This window comes from Chlorocebus sabaeus, chromosome 21 (assembly GCF_047675955.1).
Source record: "Chlorocebus sabaeus isolate Y175 chromosome 21, mChlSab1.0.hap1, whole genome shotgun sequence".
NCBI lineage: Eukaryota > Metazoa > Chordata > Mammalia > Primates > Cercopithecidae > Chlorocebus > Chlorocebus sabaeus.
In genome coordinates this window covers 17,015,392-17,039,433 of record NC_132924.1, presented here as the reverse complement: position 1 = coordinate 17,039,433, position 24,042 = coordinate 17,015,392, and the positions used below count along the sequence as shown (strand labels likewise).

General features: G+C 48.7%; 1 protein-coding gene across 4 annotated transcripts; it reads left to right on the top strand.

The window, feature by feature from the left end:
- Positions 1 to 15,146: 15,146 nt before the first annotated feature.
- On the top strand, positions 15,147 to 21,790 carry PPIA (peptidylprolyl isomerase A). 4 transcript variants are annotated; one of them, XM_037988249.2, is made up of 6 exons: positions 15,375 to 15,490; positions 17,435 to 17,501; positions 17,932 to 17,962; positions 18,079 to 18,167; positions 18,387 to 18,559; positions 19,992 to 21,790. In XM_037988249.2, the coding sequence occupies exons 4-6, from the start codon at positions 18,159 to 18,161 to the stop codon at positions 20,125 to 20,127; spliced, it is 318 nt and encodes a 105-aa protein (XP_037844177.1). In that variant the 5' UTR covers positions 15,375 to 15,490; positions 17,435 to 17,501; positions 17,932 to 17,962; positions 18,079 to 18,158; the 3' UTR covers positions 20,128 to 21,790. The 4 variants fall into 4 exon arrangements, with proteins under 4 accessions (XP_007979609.1, XP_037844177.1, XP_072864991.1 ...); XM_007981418.3 differs by lacking the exon at positions 17,435 to 17,501 and having other exon boundaries at positions 15,147 to 15,490; XM_073008890.1 differs by lacking the exon at positions 17,435 to 17,501 and having other exon boundaries at positions 15,384 to 15,495.
- The last annotated feature ends 2,252 nt before the right edge of the window (positions 21,791 to 24,042 follow it).

Here is a 24,042-nt window from a genome sequence, read left to right as displayed (position 1 = left end):
TTTTATTGATTAAAAAAAAAAAAACAAGCCTGGGCACGGTGGCTCACACCTGTAATCCCAGTACTTTGGGAGGCCGAGGCGGGTGGATCACTTGAGGTCAGGAGTTTGAGACCAGCCTGGCCAACATGGAGAAACCCCGTCTCTACTAAAAATACAAAAATTAGTCGGGTGTAGTCACTCACACCGTAATCCCAGCTACTCAGGAGGCCGAGGCAGTAGAATTACTTGAACCTGGGAGGCAGAGTTTGCAGTGAGCCGAGATTGTGCCACTGCACTCCAACCTGAGTGACAGAACGAGACTCTCTCAAAAACAAACAGGCCAGGTGCGGTGGCTGACGCCTGTAATCCCAGCACTTTCGGAGGCCGAAGCGGGCAGATCACGAGGTCAGGAGATCGAGACCATCTGGCTAACACGGTGAAACCCTGTCTCTACTAAAAAAAAAAAAAAAAAAAAAAAATTTTGCCAGGCGTGGTGGCGGGCTCCTGTAGTCCCAGCTACCCAGGAGGCTGAGGCAGGAGAATGGCATGAACCCAGGAGGTAGAGCTTGCAGTGAGCCGAGATCGTGCCACTGCACTCCAGCTTGGGTAACAGAGCGAGACTCTGTCTCAAACAAACAAACAAACAAACCAAAAAGCGCACATATAAGTCTAGAAAGATATTTGCCATATGTAAGTCTTCTTCCGCCCGGACCCCTGTCCACATGGGCACCTCCAGTGTGAGAGGACTGGGGCTTGGCCTTCCCGTGACAGCAGCTATGGCAGGCACACAGCCTGGGCTCATGTGCAGTGAGGCGGGGATGCTGCAGGTGCGGGCCAGTCGGGTGGTGAATGGGGCTGTAGAATGTCTGGAGCAGGGGACCTCATCCATCCCTTGCTGATCACCAGGCTAATGCCACCAATTCCTTGTGTGTATGTTCCCTTAGTTCCCACCCATTTTCTAAGCCTGAGTCTCCTGGCTTCCCACTGTATTTGTGAGTTACGAAAGAGAGCCTTCCAACAAATTCCTTTTTGGTCTAATTTAGCTAGCGTTGATTTCTGTTGATTACAACCAAAATTTTTTACTGGTTCAGAACCCTACATCTTTTTTTTTTTTTTTTTTTTTTGAGATGGAGTCTCACTCTATCACTCAGGCTGAAGTGCAGTGGCAGCATCTCGGCTCACTGCAACCTCTGCCTCCCAGGTTCAAGCCATTCTCCTGCCTCAGCCTCCCGAGTAGCTGGGACTACAGGCATGTGCCACCACACCCAGCTAATTTTTGCATTTTTAGTAGAGACGGGGTTTCACTATGCTGGCTAGGCTGGTCTCGAACTCCTGACCTCAGATGATCTGCCCGTCTCGGCCTCCTAAAGTGCTGGGATTACAGGCATGAGCCACTGTGCCCAGCCCCTACATCTTTCAAAAGGATACATGGATTCCAATTCTGGTCATGACAGAGTGACTGATTGCAAACTTGCCCTCCTGTCAACACTGGACTTTGGAAACAACAGCTTTCAGCTACTGGTCAGCCGTAGCTGTGGTCTCTGGGAGAGGCAAGAGCTTGGGGCAGGCCCCATATTCCCTCTGGCCTCAGCCAAGCACAGTGCTGAGAGGTGGAACCCAGACAGTGGGGACCTCATGGGGCCAAGGAAAGGCTGTGGCCAGGGCTCCCAGACAGTTGGGACTTGGGGGACAGGGTCCCAGAGACAAGAGGGCTGCAGAGAAGCACCACCAGCCCTGAGTGGTGGTTCCTCCTGGGTCTTCAGCTGCACCTCAGGTTGCACGTGTGTGGGACACAGGCCCAACTTCGGACAGGTGATTCTTGCAGTCACATAGGACTCTTTCTCAGAAGGGCTGGGCTCAGGTTAAGCTCTGCCATTACTGTTGTGAAATTCTTCATAACACTTGAACAAGTGAGGTCTTGGGAGAGGTGCCACAGCCCTGGGGAGAAGTGCCATTGCACCAAGGTGAGGTGGCACAGCCCAAGGAGAGGTGGCACAGCCCCAGAGAGAGGTGGCACAGCACCAGGAGAGGGTGGCACACCAACCCAGCCAGGGAAAAGGCCTTTGAACACTTTGGAGTGAGGACCAAATCCAGCAATCTCAGGAGAAATGGGGTCTCTTTCCCAATATTTTCAGCACAAGTCCTGAGAAGGTTCACCCTGTCAGGATTTGGGGTTTGTGCCCATTCTGAACTGAACACCAAAGTTTTTACAGGCCAAAGTCAAGTGACTGCTCAATTCTGGAGCTGGAAATGAGGTCAGCTCCACCCAGAGCACCTATACTGGGCAGGGGGTTCCCTAAAGGGAATTAAGGAATTAAGGTATTGTTAGCAAAAACAGAGAGCAGTGCTGCCGATCTGGCAGAAGGCATAGGCATCCCATCCACGTGATCACTGACTCTTCATTGTGATTTCCTGTGTTTAGATGCCTTGAGTTTTGTTGTTGTTGTTGTTTTCTTTCTTTTTTTTTTTTTTTTTTGAGACGAAGCCTCATTCTTGTCACCCAGCCTGGAGTACAGTGGTTCAATCTCAGCTCACTGCAACCTGGAGTGCAGTGGCGCGATCTCAGCTCACTGCAACCTCTGCCCCCCAGGTTCAAGTGATTCTCCTGCTTCAGCCTCCCGAGTAGCTAAGACTACAGGTGCATGCCACTACACTTGGCTAATTTTTTGTATTTTTTGGACAGGCAGGGTTTCGCTGTGTTAGCCAGATGGTCTCGATCCCCTGATCTCGTGATCCACCTGCCTTGGCCTCCCAAAGTGCTGGGAGGCGTGAGCCATCGCATCTGGCACCCTGTGTTTTTACACACCCCTACCCTGAGTCGCAGAGCAGGCTTGGCACTTAGGAGAGGGGCACCCCTCTCTCTCAGCCTGCCAGCACCGGGCTTTGGAGGAAGCAGGAAGGCGTACCCAGGCTCATAGATATCCACTGAATGAACAGAGGCTTGGAAATGTGGAAACAAATTGTGCAGCAGGACACCCCTTCCCTCCCAGCCTGACCAGGCCACTCACACTGACTGTCTTGGAGGGATGCTTTCTGGTTAATTGGCTGGAGTGGGGTTATTTCCCCTAATCACTGTTTTGTTGTGGGATAGGGTTTGGGGGATTCATCTATAGCATCCCTGCTGTGAGTCTTCACTGGCAGTTGGATAGGACTAAGGAGGGAAGGGACCCATGGAGATTTCCACTGAAATCAGAAGAGAGACATTTTAGGGAACGGGGAACCTCAGGTTTCGCTTTACCCCAAGGCAGAGAAGAGTTACAATCAGCACCTCTGGGAGAGGTGTGAGCCATGGCCCAGTGTGTTCTCCCAGCCAAGAATCAATCATGATTCAGCTGAGGGCCTTGCTAGACAGGGCTGTGTGGTAGTTGGGAGGCCAACACAATGTGCCCAGACCAAGGTGAGGAAAGGAAAGGGAGACCTTTGTTGAGTTTGAGTTTTGTCTCAGGAACTTGTCTTAAGCTCCAGTGAAACAGCAGGTAACACAGAACTTCACCTGTCAAACACCAATAAATGAATCAAATGAAGCAGTGAGGGCAGATGGCAGAGGGGTCCAAGCAGGGAGAGCAACTGCTACAGGCCAGGAGGCAACTGCTACCACTTTGCAGCCCCGGCCTTTTGGGAATAGCCAGGCCTGAAGGACACCCCTGAGAGCTAGGGTGCCTCTCTGGAATTCCAAGGAAGGCTTAGACAGGGTTCTTGGTTCTGAATCAGGTCTCACCAGATGATATGCTGGCCTAACTTGTCCCAACCACCCAGAAGCACACTCATTACCCGTGGTGAACATTTGTGGCTCCAGGGGGATATCAGCTCTGCTTTGTTTTTTTCTTTCTTTTTTTTTTGAGACAGAGTCTCGCTCTGTCGCCCAGGCTGGAGCACAGTGGTGTGATCTCTTCTCACTGCAACCTCTGCCTCCCAGGTTCAAGCGATTCTCCTGCCTCAGCCTCCTGAGTAACTGGGACTACAGGTGCGTGCCACCATGCCTGGCTAATTTTTTTTTTTTTTTTAGTGGAGACAGGGTTTCACCATGTTAGCCAGGATGGTCTTGATCTCCTGACCTTGTGATCAAGTCACCTGACCTTGTGTCTGTTTCCCAAAGTGCTGTAATCACAGGTGTGAGCCACCGTGCCCAGCCATATCAGCTCTGCTTTTCTAAGGATCATTCCCATTGTAGATCAGTGAGTACCCTCATAGAGGCAGTGCCTTCTTACTGCGTCCACACATGGCAAACAGGCAAACAGCCTCCCCTCTTTTCATGCATGTTGTACACTCTTTGCACTGCATCCTGTTAAACACTTCTCATGGCCAATGTCTCTCTGTCTGAGAATGTAGACCATTTCTGGATCTGCTTCTATTGACTGTTGCCTCCCTGGATGATGGATCACATTATCTTGTTTTTTGGGGTGTCTGGATTAGGGTTCTCCAGAGAAAGAGAATATATAGGGATCTACAGGGTGAGCTAGCAAGCTGGAGACCCAGGAGAGCAGAAGGCATGAGTTCCAGTCCAAAGGCCAGCAAGCTCAAGACATGGGGAGGACAAACGTTTCAGTTTCAATCTGAAGGCAGGAAAAAGTTGATGACCCAGTTTGAAGGCAGCCAGACTGGAGGAATTTGTCATTAAATGCTAGGCACTGTGTGTAAAAGAATATCAGAGGACAGGCGTGGTGGCTCACACCTGTAATCCCAGCACTTTGGGAGGCGGAGGCAGGCAGATCACGTGAGGTCAGGAGTGTGAGACCAGCCTGGCCAACATGGTGAAACCTTGTCTCTACTAAAAATACAAAAATTAGCCGGGTGTGGTAGCAAACACCTGTAGTCCCAGCTACTCGAGAGACTGAGGCAGAAGAATTGCTTGATCCTGGGAGGCTAAGGTTGCAGTGAGCCGAGATCACACCACTGCACTCTAGCTTGGGCAACACAGTGAGACTCCATCTCAAAAAAAAAAAAAAAAGAATAGCAGAGACTGAAGTAAATAGCAGTTCTGCTTGGAGAATTGCATACACCTTCCTCTGGCAGGCTGTTAGTGTTGGGGTCAAGCCCATCCAGTCTTCAGGGAGCTGGGTCTGGACTTTGCTGTGGAATTCAGTTCACCACAGGCTTCACGTTATTTGAGGGCAGACACCTTCCTTTATTGGTTTGGCATCTCTATGTTTGCAGGATTTGTTGCAGTCACCCCTGTGCACCTACACCCTAGCAGGGTGGCCTATTGCTGCTCTCTCTTCTCTCTCCAGGAGAGATAGCTGCTGCCTGGCAATCAGTGCAACCCCTGGGAACATGTGTGGTGTTTCTCACACTGCTCCTTGCTTGCAGAATGTACTCACTCTGAGAGGCCTCAGTTCTCTTGTCACAGCCCCCATGGTGGTCAGTGTAGGACATGTCCACCAAGTTCCCACCAGAACTTGTGCTCTGCCCCCAGGTCTCACTCATGCCCCTCCCCAGGGACACTCTCAGGCTCTCACTGCAAGGCCCCTTGTGTTAGGAGGGCTCCTCTCAGCACTCCTTCTCCACCTTCAGACTCCAGCATCTGTACCTCACGTAGGCTTCTTTGGTCTCTGGACTGGCCTCCACTCTCCCCCTTGAGCACTGGGCGATTGCTCTTGGGAAAGAGTGGGTGAGTAGGTACCAACTCTCTTGTATCTGGTGTACCTAGAGGTTGACTGCAGTGGCAGGGCCAACATCCTGGGTGAGCGTGCAGTTGCACAGGCCCCATGCTCAGAAGGGCTTCGTGTTTGGTTTAATGCTTTGCTGTTATGGTCTTGAAATTCAATTCTTGATAATTTTTTAATGAGAAGCCCCACATTTCATTTTGCTCTGGGCCTGGGCAGAGGGTTCATCCTCATTTGCCACCATTTTCCCTCCTGCTTCATCCTCACCTGCTGCAGTTCTGCCTTCGGCATCAGAGGCCAAGATGGTCACCTCAGGGACCAAAATCACCCCAGGAACCTGGAGAACTGGGCCTTGTGGGAAATGTTGACCTTACATTTGGTGGTAAGAACCAAACCTATACCAGAGCTAAATTTGAGTTATTATGCAGTTGACTATAAGATATGGCCAAATGAACACAAACTGTGCACTCAAAAAAAAATCAGGACAGGCTGAGTGTGGTGGCTCATGCCTGTAATCCCAGCACTTTGGGAGGCTAAGGCAGGTGGATTACTTGACCCCAGGAGTTTGAGACAAGCCTGGGCAACATGGTGAAACCCTGTATCGTAGTGGCACAGCCCCAGCTACTTGGGAGGCTGAGGCGGGAGGATCGCTTGAGCCTGGGAGGTGGAGGCTGCAGTGAGCCGAGATTGCACCACTGCACTCCAACCTGGGCAATAGAGCAAGACTCTGTCTCAAAAAAAAAAAGAATAACAATAGTAAAAATAAATATTTAGGCTGGGCACGGTGGCTCACACCTGTAATCCCAGCACTTTGGGAGGCTGAAGTGGGTGGATCACCTGAGGTCAGGAGTTCAAGACCAGCCTGGCCAATGGTTTTCAACATGGTAAAACCCCGTCTTTACTAAAAATACAAAAATTAGCTGGGTGTGGTGGCACGTGCCTGTAATCCCAGCTACTTGGGAGGCTGAGGCAGGAGAATCACTTAAACCCAGGAGGCGGAGGTTGCAGTGAGTCAAGAGCACACCACTGCACTCCAGACTGGGCAACAGAGCCAGGCTGTCTCAAAAATAAATAAATAAATAAGGGTGGGTGCAGTGGCTCTCACCTGTAATCCCAGCACTTTGGGAGGCCGAGGCAGGCGGATCACCTGAAGTCGGGAGTTTGAGAACAGGCTGGCCAACATGGAGAAACCCTGTCTCTACTAAAAATACAAAATTAGCTGGGCATAGTGGCGTATGCCCATAATCCCAGCTACTCAGGAGGCTGAGGAAGGAGAATCGCTCGAACCCGGGAAGCAGAGGTTGCAGTGAGCCAAGATCGTGCCATTGCATTCCAGCCTGGACAACAAGAGTGAAACTCTGTCTCAAAAAATAAAAATAAATAAATATTCAAAGGACTGCTGTGAGAATTTAACAATGACCATAAGGGCCAGGCGCAGTGGCTCACACCTGTAATCCCAGCACTTTGGAAGGCTGAGGTGGGTGGATCACCTGAGGCCAGGAGTTTGAGACCAGCCTGGCAAACGTGGCAAAACCCTGTCTCTACTAGAAATACAAAAAATTAGCTGGGCATGGTGGCGGGCACCTGTAATTCCAGCTACTCGGAAGGCTGAGGCAGGAGAATCACTTGAACCTGGGAGGCAGAGGTTGCAGTGAGCCGAGATCGTGCCATTGTACTCCAGCCTGGGCATCAAGAGGGAGACGTCGTCTCAAAAAACTAAACTAAACAGAAAAACCCAATGACCATTAATAATGGCAACTAACACTTTCTAGGATTCTATGTTTACTAACTGAAGCCTTGTTTCCGGGTTTATTTTTTTGTTATTGTGCCCCTTCCTGTTAGGGAAATTCCCCACCTTCTGAGCTCAAGTGGGAGGCAAAGTCTGAAGACCTTAGATACTGAGGCCTGAAGGCACAGGCAGAGATTAAGGGCTCAACCCAGCAGGTGTATCATCCCCACCCCCAACCTCAACTTTAGCATCACCCCAGAGGGGTGCTTCAGGGCTGGGTCCACTGGAGAGTTGGTAGGGTCTTCCCCAGGCCCAAGCTGGGCTCTGTGCCAGCTTCCCAGGTGCCCAAGGACTCTCCAGTCACTCCCTTCTCTCCCAAGTCAGGTCGTAGGCGCATCAGACATGCATCCATTGTCTACACAACAGGCTTCTCTCTTGCCTTCTTCCTTACTATCAGGACCTTGAGTGGTGTGGGCAGCCACAGTCCCAATCAAAATACAGTTGACCCTTAGCCGGGCATGGTGGCTGCACCTGTAGTCTCAGCTACTCAGGAGGCTGAGGCAGGAGGATTGCTTGAGCCCAGCAGTTCAAGGCTATAATGTACTATGATTGTGCCTGTGAATAGCCACTGTACTCCACCCTAGGCAACATAGCAAGACCCCATCTCTAAAAGGAAAAATACAGTTGACCTTTGAATGCTGATAGGGTTAGGGATGCTGATACTCTTTTCAGTCAAAAATCCACATATAACCTTTGACTCCTCAAAAAGCCTATTTAGGCTGGGTGTGGTGGCTCACACCTGTAATCCCAACACTTTGGGAGGCTGAGGGCGGATTACCTGAGGTCAAGAGTTTGAGATCAGCCTGGCCAACACGGTGAAACACCACGTCGTTCAGGGTCAACTATAGTTATCTTCCTGGTTGCCTATAGCCAAGTGTGGAAGCTGCCGAGTGGGGCTCCTGGAAAACTTTTAAAACAGGACAGATGGTGGTGGCTCCTCCCTCAACTTTTGCCCTTCTTCCTTCTTTCCTGGTTTTCCTGTCCAATCCTGGGGCACCTGTTGTGGCAGTTTTGTGCCATGCGGCTTTCCTATGTAGAAAGACTATTCAGGGGTTATTATATGTTAACAACTGATATTTAATTCATTAAAGCTACAATTTTAATTAAAGCAATTTTTTTTGTAGCGATGGGAGGGATCTCACTATGTTGCCCAGACTGGTCTCAAACTCCTGGGCTCAAGCAATCCTCCCACCTCGGCTTCCCAAAGTGCTAAGGTTATGGGTGTGAGCCACTGTGCCCAGCCTAAATTACAATTTTATTTTTTATTATTTTATTTTTAAAACATCAGGTTTGTAAAAAATAAACTACAATTTTAAAATCTACTTCTTTCCTGGGCTTCAAGTTTACCTTAGAAATAATATTAGTCTCTTTATAAGTATAGCAAATTTGAACTCTTTGAATATATTTGCAAACTTTTTTTGCAAACTCCTGACCTCAGGTGATCCACCTTCCTTGGCCTCCCAAAGTGCTAGGATTACAGGCGTGAGCCACTGCACCCAGGCATGTTCTACATTTTAAACTACATTTGTCAATGTGATAAATTTGGTTTCCTATTAAAGTACTTAATTGTCCAAATTAACAAAGAAAACCTCCCTGAGTATTAAATAACTTTAATAAACTTTTAAATATGTTGAACTTAAAGTTATCTTAAATATTAAAATACAAGCCAGGCATGCTGGCTCACACCTGCAATCCCAGCACCTTGGGAGGTTGAGGTGGGCAGATCACGTGAGGTTGGGAGTTTGAGACCAGCCTCACCAACATGGAGAAGCCCCATCTCTACTAAAAAATACAAAATTAGCCAGGCGTGGTGGTCCTGGATACTCAGGAGGCTGAGGTGGGAAGATCATTTGAACCTGGGCAGTGGAGGCTACAGTGAGCCCTGATTGAAAAACTGCACTCCAGCCTGGGCAACAGAGTAAGATCCTGTTTCAAAAAGAAAAAAAAAAAAAAAAAGATTAATATCTCTGACCATTTCTGTGCTTGACAGGTATTTCAGAATCTTTCATATACTTCAGGGCCCATCTAACTCTTAGGGCTAATAAGGTGATACCTATTTGAATTTCTGTTATTCCACATTGCTTTTCTGACTTCTGATCACCACTTAGTAGGTTCATTCTACTAAGAGTACCTTTGAGTTGCTCTCTGCCTCTGGATTTTTTATTGTATGAGACAAATTAACTCCTGTCTAAGCCAGTATTGATGAAGTTTTCTACTGCTTGCTAGAAAACTTGGTTTTTTTTGTTTGTTTTGAGACAGTTTCACCATGTTGCCCAGGTTGGAGTGCAGTGGCTTGATCTTGGCTCACTGCAACCTCAACCTTCCAGGTTTAAGATATTCTCGTGCCTCAACCTCCTGAGTAGCTGGGATTACAGGTGTACACCACCACACCCAGCTAATTTTTGTATTCTTAGTAGAGATGGAGTTTCACTATGTTGGCCAGGCTGGTCTTGAACTCGTGACCTCAGGTGATTCACCTGCCTCAGCCTCCCAAAGTGCTGGGATTACAGGTGTGAGCCACTGTGTCTGGCTGAGAACTTGGTTTAGAATCATCTGGGAATTTAAGCCATAGGAAAGGATGAGGTTGATCTTGGAGGCTGTGTAAGGAAACAAAACAAGATCAAATGCTTAACTCTGACAGAGCAGAAATTTGTGAGAGTTAAAGCGGAAATGGTAAAGGAAACATGAAAGAAAAGTCAAAGTCATCAAGGAAAGGAAGCTTTCCAATCAAGGAGGTGATAAAACCTGCCTGATCCAGGCAGTGTCAGACCTGCCAAAAGCACCTGAGTTTGTGGGCTGAGAGGTCACTGGTGGTCTCAGCAGAAGCGGTTTCCATTCAGCCTAGAGAGCAGAGGCACTAAGCTAGGCCTTGGGCAAGAGGCACAGAGAAGACAAGTTACTACCCAAAGTCGTCTGTTTTCATAATTTTGAATACCCTAATTTTTTCTCTGGTTACCTTCTCTCTTGCTCAGGCATATTTTTGAGATAAGCATTTGTTTATAAGATGCCATATGATCAGGAGCTACAGTTGATTTTCAGAGTTCTGCTTGCTGGCATAGAACACCTCCAGCTAGCCAGATCAGGGCACTGTTGAGTTCAGCTGGATTTGCTTTTGGTCTGATTCATCCAAATAAGGCATGGGCAGCCCCACATTCCTGAGGTTCTGTGTCTGCTGATATTTTCCACAATTAGACAGTCCAGCTCAACAGATAATGTCAGAAAAAGAACCCCTACAGTATCAGCTCCCCACTTACAAACAAAGCATGAACATTTGTATTCTTGAGTGTATATACCCTATGCCTGTGTAGATGAAATGACAAGAACTAGGACTTCGCTGTGACAATGTTGATGGTGACAAAAAGGCAGGACTTCAAATAGTAGCAAGAGGGAGGACAAGTCACAAGGATGTATTCATTTATTTATTTTGAGACGAAGTCTCAGTCTGTCACCCAGGCTGGAGTGCAGCCGCGCGATTTTGGCTCACTACAACCTCCACTTCCCAGGTTCAAGCGATTCCCCTGCCTTAGCCTCCCGAGCAGCTGGGACTACAGGAGCCCACCATCACACTGGGCTAATATTTGTATTTTTAGTAGAGACGGGGTTTTGCCATGTTGGCCAGGCTGGTCTCGAACTTCTGACCTCAAGTGATCCACCCGCCTTGGCCTCCCAAAGTTCTGGGATTACAGGTATGAGCCACTGCACTCAGCCAGATGTACTTATTTTTGAGACAGGGTCTGGCTCTGCTACCTGGGCTGAAGTGTAGTGGCACCATCATGGCCCACTGCAGCCTCAACCTCCTGGGCTCAAGTGATCCTCCCGTCTCAGCCTCCTGAGTAGCTGGGTCTACAGGTGTGCACCACCCCACTGCGCTTGGCTAATTTTTATTTTTAAAAATGTTTTGACCATGCACAGTGGCTCATGCCTGTAATCCCAGCACTTTGGGAGACTGAGGCAGGCGGATCACCTGAGGTCGGGAGTTCAAGACCAGCCTGACCAAAATGATGAATCCCATCTCTACTAAAAACACAAAATAAGCTAGGCATGGTGGTGCATGCCTGTAATCCCAGCTACTTGGGAGGCTGAGGCAGGAGAATTGCTTTAACCCAGGAGGTAGAGGTTGCAGTGAGCCAAGATTGTGCCATTCATTGAACTCCAGCCTGGGCTACAAGAGTAAAACTCACTCTGTCTCAATAAATAAATAAATAAATAAATAAATAAATAAATAAATAAAAATAGACCAGGCACGGTGGCTCACGCCTGTAATCCCCACACTCTGGGAGGTCGAAGTGGGCAGATCACCTGAGGTTGGGAATTTGAGACCAGCCTGACCAACATGGAGAAACCTGTCTCTACTAAAAATACAAAATTAGCTGGGAGTGATGGCACATGCCTATAATCCCAGCTACTTGTGAGGCTGAGGCAGGAGAATTGCTTGAACCCAGCAGACAGAGGTTGCGGTGAGCTGAGATCAAGCCATTGCACTCCAGCCTGGTCAAGAGCGAAACTCCGTCTCAAAAAATAAAAAATAAAAAATAAAAGAAGATATATATTTTTTTGTAGAAGCAGGGTTTCCCTCTGTTGCCCAGGCTGGTGTCAAACTCCTGGACTCAACCGATCCTCCTGCCTTAGCCTCCCAAAGCACTGGCATTACAGGCTGCACCCAGCCTATTTACTTTATTATTCATTCCTGCATTCATTTACTTTTTTTTTGAGATGGAATCTCACCCCATCCCCCAGGCTCGAATGCAGTGGTGCGATCTCGGCTCACTGCAACCTCCGCCTCCCAAGCTTAAGCGATTCTCCTTCCTCAGCCTCCCAAGTAGCTGGGATTACAGATGCACACCACCATGCCTGGCTAATTTTTGTATTTTTAGTAGAGACAGGGTTTCACCACATGGGTCAGGCTGGTCTTGAACTCCTGACCTTGTGATCCGCGTGCCTCAGTCTCCCAAAGTGCTGGGATTACAGGCGTGAGCCACTATGCCCGGCCCTAATTTTTGTACTTTTTAGTAGAGATGGGTTTTCTCTGTGTTGGTCAGGCTAGTCTCAAACTCCCGGCCTCAAGTGACCCACTTACCTCAGCCTCCCAAAGTGCTGCAATTACAGCGTGAGCCACCATACCCAGCCCCGCCCAGCTAATTTTTGTATTTTTAGTAGAGATGGGGTTTCACTATGTTGTCCAAGCTGGTCTTGAACTCCTGACCTCAAATGACCCACCCGCCTCTGCCTCCCAAAGTGCTGGGATTACAGGCATGAGCCACCTCGCCTGGCCTCATTCATTTACTTCTTAGGAGGAGTTCCTAACTGCTCTAGGTTTTAGGATGGAGGAGAGAGAAATTGAAAGAATTTATGCCTGAAGGCCTTGGGCAATTTTTTTCAGTGTCAGATGAGGACAGGTGGCCTCCTTAAGATCACAAAGCATTAAAAGATGTGGAGTGGGGGGGAAAAAGCAGCTTCCAGTTTGGGTTTGCTAACACTCATAAGAGATTACCCTGAACAAGAAGCCAGAGTCCTACTTTACACATCTGTAAAATGGGGATAATGGGATGGTTGTGAGAACAAAACAACATACTCTAAATTTCTAACACAGGCTGGGCATGGCAGTTCACAGTTGTAATGCCGTAATTTTGGGAGGCCAAGGTGGGAGAATCCTTGAGGCCCTGGAGTTTGAGACCAGCCCTGACAACACAGCCAGAACAAGTTTCTGTAAAAAATTTTAAATTAGCTGGCACAGTGGCTTGTGCCTTCAGTCCCAGACATTTGGGAGGCTGAGGAGGGAGAAATGCCTGAGTCCAAGGGTTCGAGGTTACAGTGAGCTAGGATTGCACCACTGCACTCCAGACTAACAACAGAGTGAGACCCTATCTCGAATAAATAGATTTCTAACACGTTGGCTCATGGTTATTAACAACAGTGGCAAGAGGCCAGAAACTGTACTTCATCTATCAGATGAATTCTCATTTTTGTCTCACCACAACCCTATCCTGGTTGTGCAGATGAAGAAACTGAGTTTTAGAAACATTAAATAACATCCAGGTGCAGCAGCTCACGCCTATAATCCCAGCACTTTTGGGAAGGTGAGGCAAGCGGATCGCTTGAGTCCAGGAGTTTGAGACCAGCCTGGGCAATGTGGCGAAACCCCATCTTTACAATACACACACAAACAAAATGAGCTGGGTGTGGGTACATGCCCATAGTCCCAGCTACTCAGGAGGCTAAAGTGGGACGCTCGCTTAAGCAAGGGAAGGGAGGTTGCAGTGAGCCAATAACACACCACTGCATTTCCAGCCTAGGTGAGAGTGAGACCTTGTCTCAAAAAAACAAAAAGAAACGTTAAATAATATCCTTAATATTGCAACTTAAGTGACAGCCCAGGATATATCAATTTCCTTGTAAGGTTTTCTGAACAAAACACCAGTCACATAAGTGCATTTTATTTTATATTTTTGTTTATTTGAGATGGAGTCTCTCTCTGTCTCCCAGGCTAGAGTGCAGTGGTGCAATCTTTGCTCACTGCAACCTCCCTCTCCTGGGTTCCAGCGATTCTCCTGCCTCAGCCTCCCGAGGGGGTAGCTGAGACTACAGGTGCGCGCCACCATGCCCGGCTAATTTTGTATTTTTAGTAGACATGGGGTTTCACCATGTTGTGCAGGCTGGTCTCGAACTCCTGACCTCAGGTGATCCTCCCACCTCGGCCTCCCAAAGTGCTGGGATTACAGGCGTGATCCACCACGCACGGCCTATTTTATTTTTTGAGACAGGGTCACACTCTGTCGTTCTGGCTGGAATGCAGTGATGTGATCACTGCCCACTACAGCCTCGACCTCCGGGCTCAAGCAATCCTCCCCGCCTAGCCTCCTGAGTAGCGAGCGCCACCACGCCCAGCTAATTTTTATTTTTTTATTTTTTGTAGAGACGGTGTCTAAGATGCCCAGGCTGGTGGCTGATGTCAAACTCCTAAACTGAAGCGATCCTCCCCGGCCTTGGCCTCCTGGCCTCCTAAAGCACCAAGCATGAGCCACCGCGCCCGCGCCTGGCCTACAAGTGTATTTTAATAAAAGTATTATTAATGTCTTTACCTGAACAAATTCGCTTTTAAATTGTGGCTTATATTTCACCCAGAAATCAAAGCACAATTCAGTCCCGAGGCGGGGACGGTGGGAGCTGGGCGGGGCGAGGGCGGGGAAGGACCAGGAGCAGAGATTCAAAAAGAGTAAGAAAGAGGGCAAAACGTGCACAGTGCATCTTCACAGGTAAGATCCTTGCCAGGCTCCTGTTTTAATGGCTTCCTCCTGAAGAAGACTCAAGCAGAGTGTAAGATATTTTAGGAAAGTAGGGCATTTTGAAGGTATTTCATAATCTCTCAAAACCGGAGACTGCTCCTGTCCCACCTCGTTAGAGAAAACAGCGATGCTCAAAGGCAACCTCCTTCCTGACACTGCCTGGTCGGACGCGACGCGGTGGTCGCCCGCACGGAATGCAGACGCAAGGCTGCTCCTCGGTCTCGGGGACGCGTCATCCCCATTTCCACTCGCGGAGGCGCAGGGTCCGGGCGCGGGACCCCAGTCGACCTTGACTGGCGGCGCGACCTTGAGGCCTGCGTTCGCCTCAGTTACCCCCTCTGCGCAATGGGGAGACGCGCCTCATCGCTTGACGACGGCCGAAGAGCTGCCGCGCTTCCGTCTCCCGCGTGCGCGCGCGCCAAGCTGCCCACCCCCGTTCCGCACTGACCCTCCCCCATGCCCCGCGCCCCGCACTGCCGCCCCGCCCCGAGTCCCATGCCGCAGCCACCGCGACGGAGCCCGCGGGCGGGAACCTGCCTCCGCGCGTTAGCGCGCACGCGCGCCTCCTGTGTCGTCCCCACCAGCGCCGACTTCCGTCCATAGGCCAGCTGCACTGTCACTCTGGCAAAGTCGCAGATGCGATTGGCCAGGACGGAGGCGCGAGACCGGGCTGCGGGCGGGGCCGAACCTGGTATAAAAGGGGCGGGAGGCCAGGCTCGTGCCGCTTTGCAGACGCTGCCGCCGAGGAAAGTCTTGTGCTACTAGCCATGGTCAACCCTACCGTGTTCTTCGACATTGCCGTCGACGGCGAGCCCTTGGGCCGCGTCTCCTTCGAGGTCGGGCGTGCGGTGGCGTGCGGGAATGGGGCCCAGAAAGCGGGCCGAGGTCGGGGTGGGTGGTGGCGCCCCGAAGGCCCGGGCGCGGGGCGACCCTTCTGGAGGGGCGAGCGCGGGCGGGCGGCGGCGCCATTTCCTGACTAGGGGCCATTTTGGGAGGTCCGCGAGGCGCGGGGGGGAGGCCGGGGCGGTGGCGGACAAAGGCAGGCGGGGCGGCTGCGCGGCTGTTGGGGGAGGGGGTCCGCGTCTGCCCGCCTGCCCCATGTGGCCGCGCCCTGTCCTGCCCGACGCACGTGCTTGGCGGCCGCGCTCAGGCCAGCGCCTTGAGAGCCGTTGGGCTCCGCCCTAGCTCGGCCTGGGCGTAGCAGACCGGAGCCAGAAGCGCGCTCACGACCGCTTTCCTGGGAAGCTGTCCCTCGGCAGGCACGGGTGCTTTACATCCTGAGCTGGGAAGCTGCTTGCTTGAGGGTTTTTCTCAAGGATCGAGGCGCGGTGTGAGCCGGTCCATGCTCAGTCCTTCTGTAGATCCCGGGAGGCCATGCTATAAAAGGAGATAATGCTGGGATGTGATGGATTGCCGCTTGAAGTATCTTCCATTTAGATAAAGGAGGAATATTTATACATGAGCCCCAACGTCCGCCCGTCCCCCACCCCCAAGCGGAAATGTGAAAATGGGCCTTGCCTTTGCTGGTGCCCAAGGACCGCCTTCCACTGCAGTGACGGCGTTGGCGGGGGAGGCGCTCTTGAGCCCCTCCCGATTGTCCCTTTGCCTACCAGGCAAGTAGCGACTGGCCACAAGGCAGGCCTCTTCCGACCAAGGTGGATTACCAGTGATTACCTAATTAGTTTTGAGAGCATTAAATGAGTTCTTAAAGATCAGTTGTAATTACAGCATAATATCTAAACTTGGCGCATGTCTTAAAAGTTAAATATTGAGTGCGATTCCATTCCAGTTAACATGGATAGACCTTAGGGAGTAGCGAAATAGGATATTAGTGATTTTATTACTTTAAACCACGTCTCAAAAGGCTACCAGATCGATCCTCATGCAGTCTTCCTGAGGACAGGGTGGTTTCCTTGTTGCCTACCCTGTCCGTAGTGCCTGGCACTTAGTAGGCACTGAAACACTGCGTGTTAATCCACACCCCACCCCACCTATGACTGTAGTCAAAGCTGGTAAGTGACAAGGGCTTTCGTGGAAACTTGGCCTGACCTAATACTGAGCATCAGGTTACCCAGAGAGCTTAAGGGAAGTGAGAAAGGACTCGCAGGTCTTGGTGAGAATGGAGGGGTAACTGCCAATAAGGGCTTTGGGTTTAGCGAAAGTCTGAAAGGGAAGCCATAGTAACTTAAATGTACCGACTACAAAGCTCTGAGAAAAGCTGATGTTTTAAAAAGACCATACGTTCAAGGTACAAATACCTAAAAACTAAAAAAATAAGTACGTTGGCCAGGCGCGGTGGGCCACACCTGTAATCCTAGCACTTTGGGAGTCCGAGGCGGGCGGATAACGAGGTCAGGAGATCGAGACCATCCCGGCCAACATGGTGAAACCCCACCTCTATTAAAAATACAAAAATTAGCTGGTCGTGGTGGCGCTTGCCTGTAATCCCAGCTACTCCGGAGGCTGAGGCAAGGAGAATCGCTTGAACCCGGGGGGCGGAGGTTGGAGTGAGCCACTGCACTCCAGCCTGGCGACAGAGCGAGACTGTCTCAAAAAAAAAAGTACATTGCTGTAAGAGAAATGTACACGGATACTAATAGTTAATTCAGTCACATCTCTGGAATAGCTTATAAAATGCTACTTTTAAACAAGCTGTTTTTATGAAAGGGCTTGTAAATGTTTGTGGTATTTAAGCTACCTCTCTAACCATAAATGCATTCAAGAAGGGTTCAAGACCAGTTATACTAGAAACCAATCTTTATTTTTTACCCCACTACTAGGTAAGGGGCCTGGAAACCAAGAAGTGACTGCTCATCTAATCCATAAAGCTATGTTAACAGATTGGAGGTAGTAGCATTTTCATTACGAGTGGCTAAAACAACAGCTATTTACCCCTGATCATGCAGCAGTGCTTGCTCTTCCTTAGAATTTTGCCTTTAGGTTCTAGCTCAAGTTGGGGGGTGGTGATAGACATTTAAGAAGCCATATATCTTTTCAGAAGTAGGTGTGATGTACTAAAAGTTTGAGACACTTTCTAGAAGTCTCACTATTTAAGTCATGACTAGTTCTGGATTTTTGGCATGTCTTCGGGTTTCATGTTTCTTAACCCAACTGCCTGCAGGGCCTTATGGCTGTCAGGAGCAGTTCTCAGGATTAAAGTAATTACTGAAGAAGTATTGTAGTGAGAAAATGAATTTTTGACTCAGAAGCCCCTAAAGGCATGAGTACTAAGCAACAAAATAAGCAGATGTTAATTAACTGTAATTTTCTCTTACAGCTGTTTGCAGACAAGGTTCCAAAGACAGCAGGTTGGTCCATTTTCTAAGTTTAACAAAGATGTTCCAATTGTGACAATTTGTGTGTGTGTGTATATATATATATAATGTGTATGTGTATATATGTGTTTTAATTTTTTTTTTAACAGAAAATTTTCGTGCTCTGAGCACTGGAGAGAAAGGATTTGGTTATAAGGGTTCCTGCTTTCACAGAATTATTCCAGGGTTTATGTGTCAGGTATGAAATTTACTGACTTTTATCTTATTTGGGTTGCTCCCTTCATTTGGCATTGAGCCAGAATATTTCAGAATACACATATCTGAGCTGTTACTCTTTTAACATTTTGGTTCTATTTAACCCTTCTATTCAGTTTGAACTTGGTTTTAAAGTTTGAGCTTTGCAGATTTGGCACACTTTATGGTTGTCAGAAGTGACAGTTTTCCTATATGTTGACAGGGTGGTGACTTCACACGCCATAATGGCACTGGTGGCAAGTCCATCTATGGGGAGAAATTTGAAGATGAGAACTTCATCCTAAAGCATACAGGTCCTGGCATCTTGTCCATGGCAAATGCTGGACCCAACACAAATGGTTCCCAGTTTTTCATCTGCACTGCCAAGACTGAGTGGTAAGGGTACAACATGGCACACTAACCACCTGACTAAATGAAAATTTGCCCGGGGGGGAACAGAACAAACACTAGTTGTTTTCTTCAACTTTTCCTTCCATAGACTTTTTCATCCCTAAGATACTAGAAGAGCATACATAGCTACAAATATAGTCAGTGTGATACAGAATGCCAGATACTATAATAGAAACTGAGCGCTTAGCTGGGCGGTTCAGTTAAGTGCGACTTTTTTTGTTTGTTTGTTTGTTTTGTTTTTAAGATGCAGTTTCGCTCTGTTGCCCATGTTGGAGTGCAGTGGCACAAATCTGGGCTCACTCCAACCTCTGCCTCCTGGGTTCAAGCGATTTTCCCGCCTTGGCCTCCTGTGTAGCTGAGAATACAGATGTGCGCCACCACACCTGGCTGATTTTTTTGTATTTTTGTAGAGATGGGTTTCACCATGTTGGCCAGGCTGGTCTTGAACTCCTGACAAGGTGATCCACCCGCCTTGGCTTCCCAAAGTGCTGGGAATTCAGGCATGAGCCACTGCACCCAGCCGAATAAGAACCCCCTCCCCCCCCCCCTTTTTTTTTTGAGACTGGATCTCGCTGTCTCCCAGGTTGGAGTGCAGTGGTGCCCTCTCAGCTCACTGCAGCCTCCTCCCGGGTTCAAGCGATTCTTCTGCCTCAGCCTCCCAAATAGCTGGGACTACAGGCATGCACCACCACTCCCAGCTAATTGTTGTATTATTAGTAAAGCGGGGGTTTACCATGTTGGCCAGGCTGGTCTCGAATTCCTGGGCTCGAGTGATCTGCCCAACTTGACCTCCCAGAGTGCTGGAATTACAGGTGTGAGCCACTGTGCCCGGCCAATTAAGTGCTACTTTTATGTTACTATTAATAACATGTGATTGATTGAGTTTTTTTTGTTTTGTTGTGTTGTGTTTATTTTTTGTGGGGGGGGGAGCAGTTTATTCTTTTTTTTTTTTTTTTTTTTGAGACGGAGTCTTGCTCTGTAGCCCGGACTGGAGTGCAGTGGCCGGATCTCAGCTCACTGCAAGCTCCGCCTCCTAGGTTCTCGCCATTCTCCTGCCTCAGCCTCCGGAGTAGCTGGGACTACAGGCGCCCGCCACCTCGCCCGGCTAGTTTTTTGTATTTTTAGTAGAGACGGGGTTTCACCGTGTTAGCCAGGATGGTCTCGATCTCCTGACCTCGTGATCCGCTCGTCTCGGCCTCCCAAAGTGCTGGGATTACAGGCTTGAGCCACCGGGAGCAATTTATTCTATATGTGTAACTCTTCAATGGTAATTGGAGAATTGTACATTTAATGACAGTACAAAAGGTTTTAGTTAAAAACAAAAAAAAAAACTACCTTTCTTGTCTTGGTTCATGACACATGATGGACACTGCTTGTTTGTAGTCACCAATCATAGTGATTGTTCTTCCCTTTCAAGGTTGGATGGCAAGCATGTGGTCTTTGGCAAAGTGAAAGAAGGCATGAATATTGTGGAGGCCATGGAGCGCTTTGGGTCCAGGAATGGCAAGACCAGCAAGAAGATCACCATTGCTGACTGTGGACAACTCGAATAAGTTTGACTTGTGTTTTATCTTAACCACCAGACCATTCCTTCTGTAGCTCAGGAGAGCACCCCTCCACCCCATTTGCTCGCAGTATCCTAGAATCTTTGTGCTCTCGCTGCAGTTCCCTTTGGGTTCCATGTTTTCCTTGTTCTCTTCCATGCCTAGCTGGATTGCAGAGTTAAGTTTATGATTATGAAATAAAAACTAAGTAACAATTGTCTGTCCTTGTTTGAGTTAGAGTGTTGATGTAGGCTTTATTTTAAGCAGTAATGGGTTACTTCTGAAACATCACTTGTTTGCTTAATTCTACATAATACTTACATTTCTTTTTTTCCAGACCCAGGAAGTCTCAATGTTTGTTGAGTAGAATATTGAAAATGTAGGCAGCAGCTGGGCATGGTGGCTCACTGTTTGTAATGTGTTACCTGAGGCAGAAGACCACCTTAGGGCAGGAGTCAAGATGAGCCTGGGCAACATAGCGAGATGCTGTCTCTACAGAAAAAGAATTAGCCAGGCCTGGTGGTGCATGCCTAGTCCTAGCTGATCTGGAGGCTGACATGGGAGGATTGCTTGAGCCCTTGAGCTATGATCATACCACTCTACTCCAGCCTGGGTGTCACAGTGAGACCCTGTCTCTTAAAGGTAGGCAAGAGGCCGGAGAAGCAAGGAGCCAGAAATAAGAGGTTGGACCAGTGTGCACTGAGTTTATGCTTTTTTTTTTTTTTTTTTTCCTCCCCTGGACTGCAGTGGTGCCATCTTACTGCAGCCTCCGCCTCCTGGGTTCAAGTGATTTTTGTGCCTCAGCTTCCTGAGTAGCTGGGATTACAGGCGTGCGCCACCATACCCAGCTAGTTTTTGTATTTTTAGTACATACAGGGTTTCATCATTTTGACCAGGCTAGTCTCAAACTCTTGACCTCAGCTGATGCGCCAGCCTTGGCCTCCCAAACTGCCGAGATGACAGGTGTGAGCCACCACACCCGACCTCATTTTCTGTAACAAAGCTAAGCTTGAACACTTGGTGTTCTTGAGGGAAGCATATTGGGCTTTAGTCTGTAGGTCAAGTTTATACATCTTTTAATTACGGTGGAGTTCCCATGTAGAGTCTGAAAAGCCAGGTACTTGCTGCTGCAGTCAGTCTCCCTGCACAGGGTTAAGGCCCAGACTAACTGCAGTGACGAGGTTCTGCTTTTAGCATATAGAGCCTCTCCCTAGCTTTGGTTATGGAGACTTTGAGGTTTTCCAAACCTGACCAATTTAAGCCATAAGATCTGGTCAAAGGGATACCCTTCCCATTAAGGACTTGGTTTCTCATTAAGTTATATGTACAGTGCTTGCTGGCAATTAGATGTATAGGTTTAACAGTACATGTCAGAACAATCTAAGCTGAGAAAACCCCTTCACTGTCCACCTTAACTGACCTCTAGGGTTCTTAACCCAGCAATCAAGTTTGCCTATCCTAAAGGTGTCAGATTTGATCATTTGATGTGTTCTGCAATTTTTGTTTTACTGTCTCTTTTTGTGTGAATTACCACACCACCACCACTTGCACATCTCAGTCCTGTATCTTAGGTTATGTATTCCCTGGGTGATACCATTCAATGTTTTAATGTACTTGTGGCTCAGGCCTGAGCACAAGGTGGAAATAAACATCAAACATTCTTTCATTATCCCTACTATTTCCTTATTCCATTAGTTAACAAGATAGTTGTCTCACCACATCAAGTCATTAACTGCTTTATTCATCCAAGTATTGAACTTTTTTCTTTGAGACAGGGTTTGGCTCTTGTTGCCCAGGCTGGAGTGCAATAGCACTACGTCTGCTCACTGCATCCTCTGCCTTCTGAGTTCAAACAGTTCTCCTGTCTCAGCCTCCCGAGTAGCTGGGATTACAGGTGTGCGCCACCACACCCAGCTAATGTTTTGTGTTTTAGTAGAGTAGGGATTTGCCATGTTGGCCAGGCTGGTTTCAAACAGACCTCAGGCAATCTGCCCACGTCGGCATCCCAAAGTGCTAGGATTTCAGGCGTGAGCCACTATGCCCAGCCCCATTTCTTTGAAAAAACAAACAAAAAAATTTCTCCGGTGCCCAGCATGGTTCCTGACAGGTTGGACCTCGGTAATCTCAGCACTTTGGGAGGCCAAGGCAGGCAGATTACCTGAGACTAGTAGTTTGAGACCAGCCTGGCCAACATAGAGAAACCCCGTCTGTACTAAAAATACAAAAATTACATGGTCATGGTGGCGCATTTCTGTAATCCCAGCTACTTAGGAGGCTGAGGCAGGAGAATTGCTTGAACCCAGGAAGCACAGTGAGCCAAGATCGTGCCACTGCACTCCAGCCTGGGAGACAGAATGAGAGACTCTTGTCTCAAAAAAAAAATGGGTCCTGCTGTGGTGGCTCATACCTGTAATCCCAGCATTTTGGGAGGCCAAGGCCTGAGGACCTTGAGCCAAGGAGTTTGAGACCAGCCTGGGCAATATGGGGGGGCAAATAAAATAAGCTGGGATGCCAGGTGTGGTGGCTCACGCCTGTAATCCCAGCACTTTGGGAGGCTGAGGCAGGTGGATCATGAGGTCAGGAGATCGAGACCATCCTGGCTAACACAGTGAAACCCTGTCTCGACTAAAAATACAAAAAATTAGCCGGGTGTGGTGGTGGACACCTATAGTCCCAGCTACTCAGGAGGCTGAGACGGAAGAATGGTGTGAACCTGGGACGCTGAGCTTGCAGTGAGCCAAGATCACGCCACTGCACTCCAGCCTGGGCGACAGACTCTGTCTCAAAAAGAAAAAAACGCCTCAAACAATCCTCCCGCCTCCATTTCCCAATGTGCTGGGGTTACAGGTGTGACCCTCCATGCCCAACCGCTGGGAAGATAATTATGTGCCAAAGTAGACAATTTTCTCCCTCAACAGACCTTTTGAAAGGAAGACCAGGCCAGGCACCATGGCTCACGCCTGTAATCCCAACACTTTGGGAGGCCAAGGCGGGTGGATCAGCTGAGGTCAACCAACATGGTGAAACTCCATCTCTACTAATAACACAAAAAATTAGCCTGTAATCCCAGCTACTCGGGAGGTGGACGTTGCAGTGAGCCGAGATCGCACCATTGCACTCCAGCCTGGGCAAAAGAGCAAAACTCCGTCTAAAAAAAAGGAAGGTGAGTCAGATGCCAAGTTGGTAACCTGTCATCAGCATGTGTAGTAAGATTTGACCTGGTCAGAAGGTCTCAAATGGCTACCCTGAGAAAGAAGTGGTTCTTGGAATAAAAGTAACCAGGAAAACCCATCATTTTTCTGGTGGTTGGAGGCTCATGGAAACCCTTAGGAAACTTACAAGCTGAGAGGCGGGAGTTTGCCTAGACCACGCTGAGAACTGAATTTGCTGTATATATCCATGCCTTACACAGTGAATAAGAAGATACTCGGGGCTGGGCACAGTGGCTCACACCTGTAATCCCAGCACTTTTGGAGGCCGAGGCAAGTGGATCACCTGAGTCCAGGAATTCGAGACCAGCCTAACCAACATGGTGAAACCTCATCTCGACTAACAATACAAAGATTAGCCAGGCATGGTGGCACGCGCCTGTAATCCCAGCTACTTAGGAGGCTTGAGGCAGGACAATTGCTTGAACCTGGGAGGCAGAAGTTGCAGTGAGTTAAAATTGGCCCCATTGCATTCCAGCCTGGGCAACAGAGTGAGACTTCGTCTCAAAAAAAAAAAAAAAAAAAAAAAAAAAAAAAAGAAGATACTCAGCCCAGCGCGGTGGCTCACTCCTGTAATTCTAACACTTTGGAAAGCTGAGGCAGGTGGATCATCACCTGAGGTCAGGAGTTTGAGACCACCCTGAACAACATGGTGAAACCCCATCTCTACTAAAAATATAAAAATTAGCTGGGCATAGTGGCATGCACCTGTAAT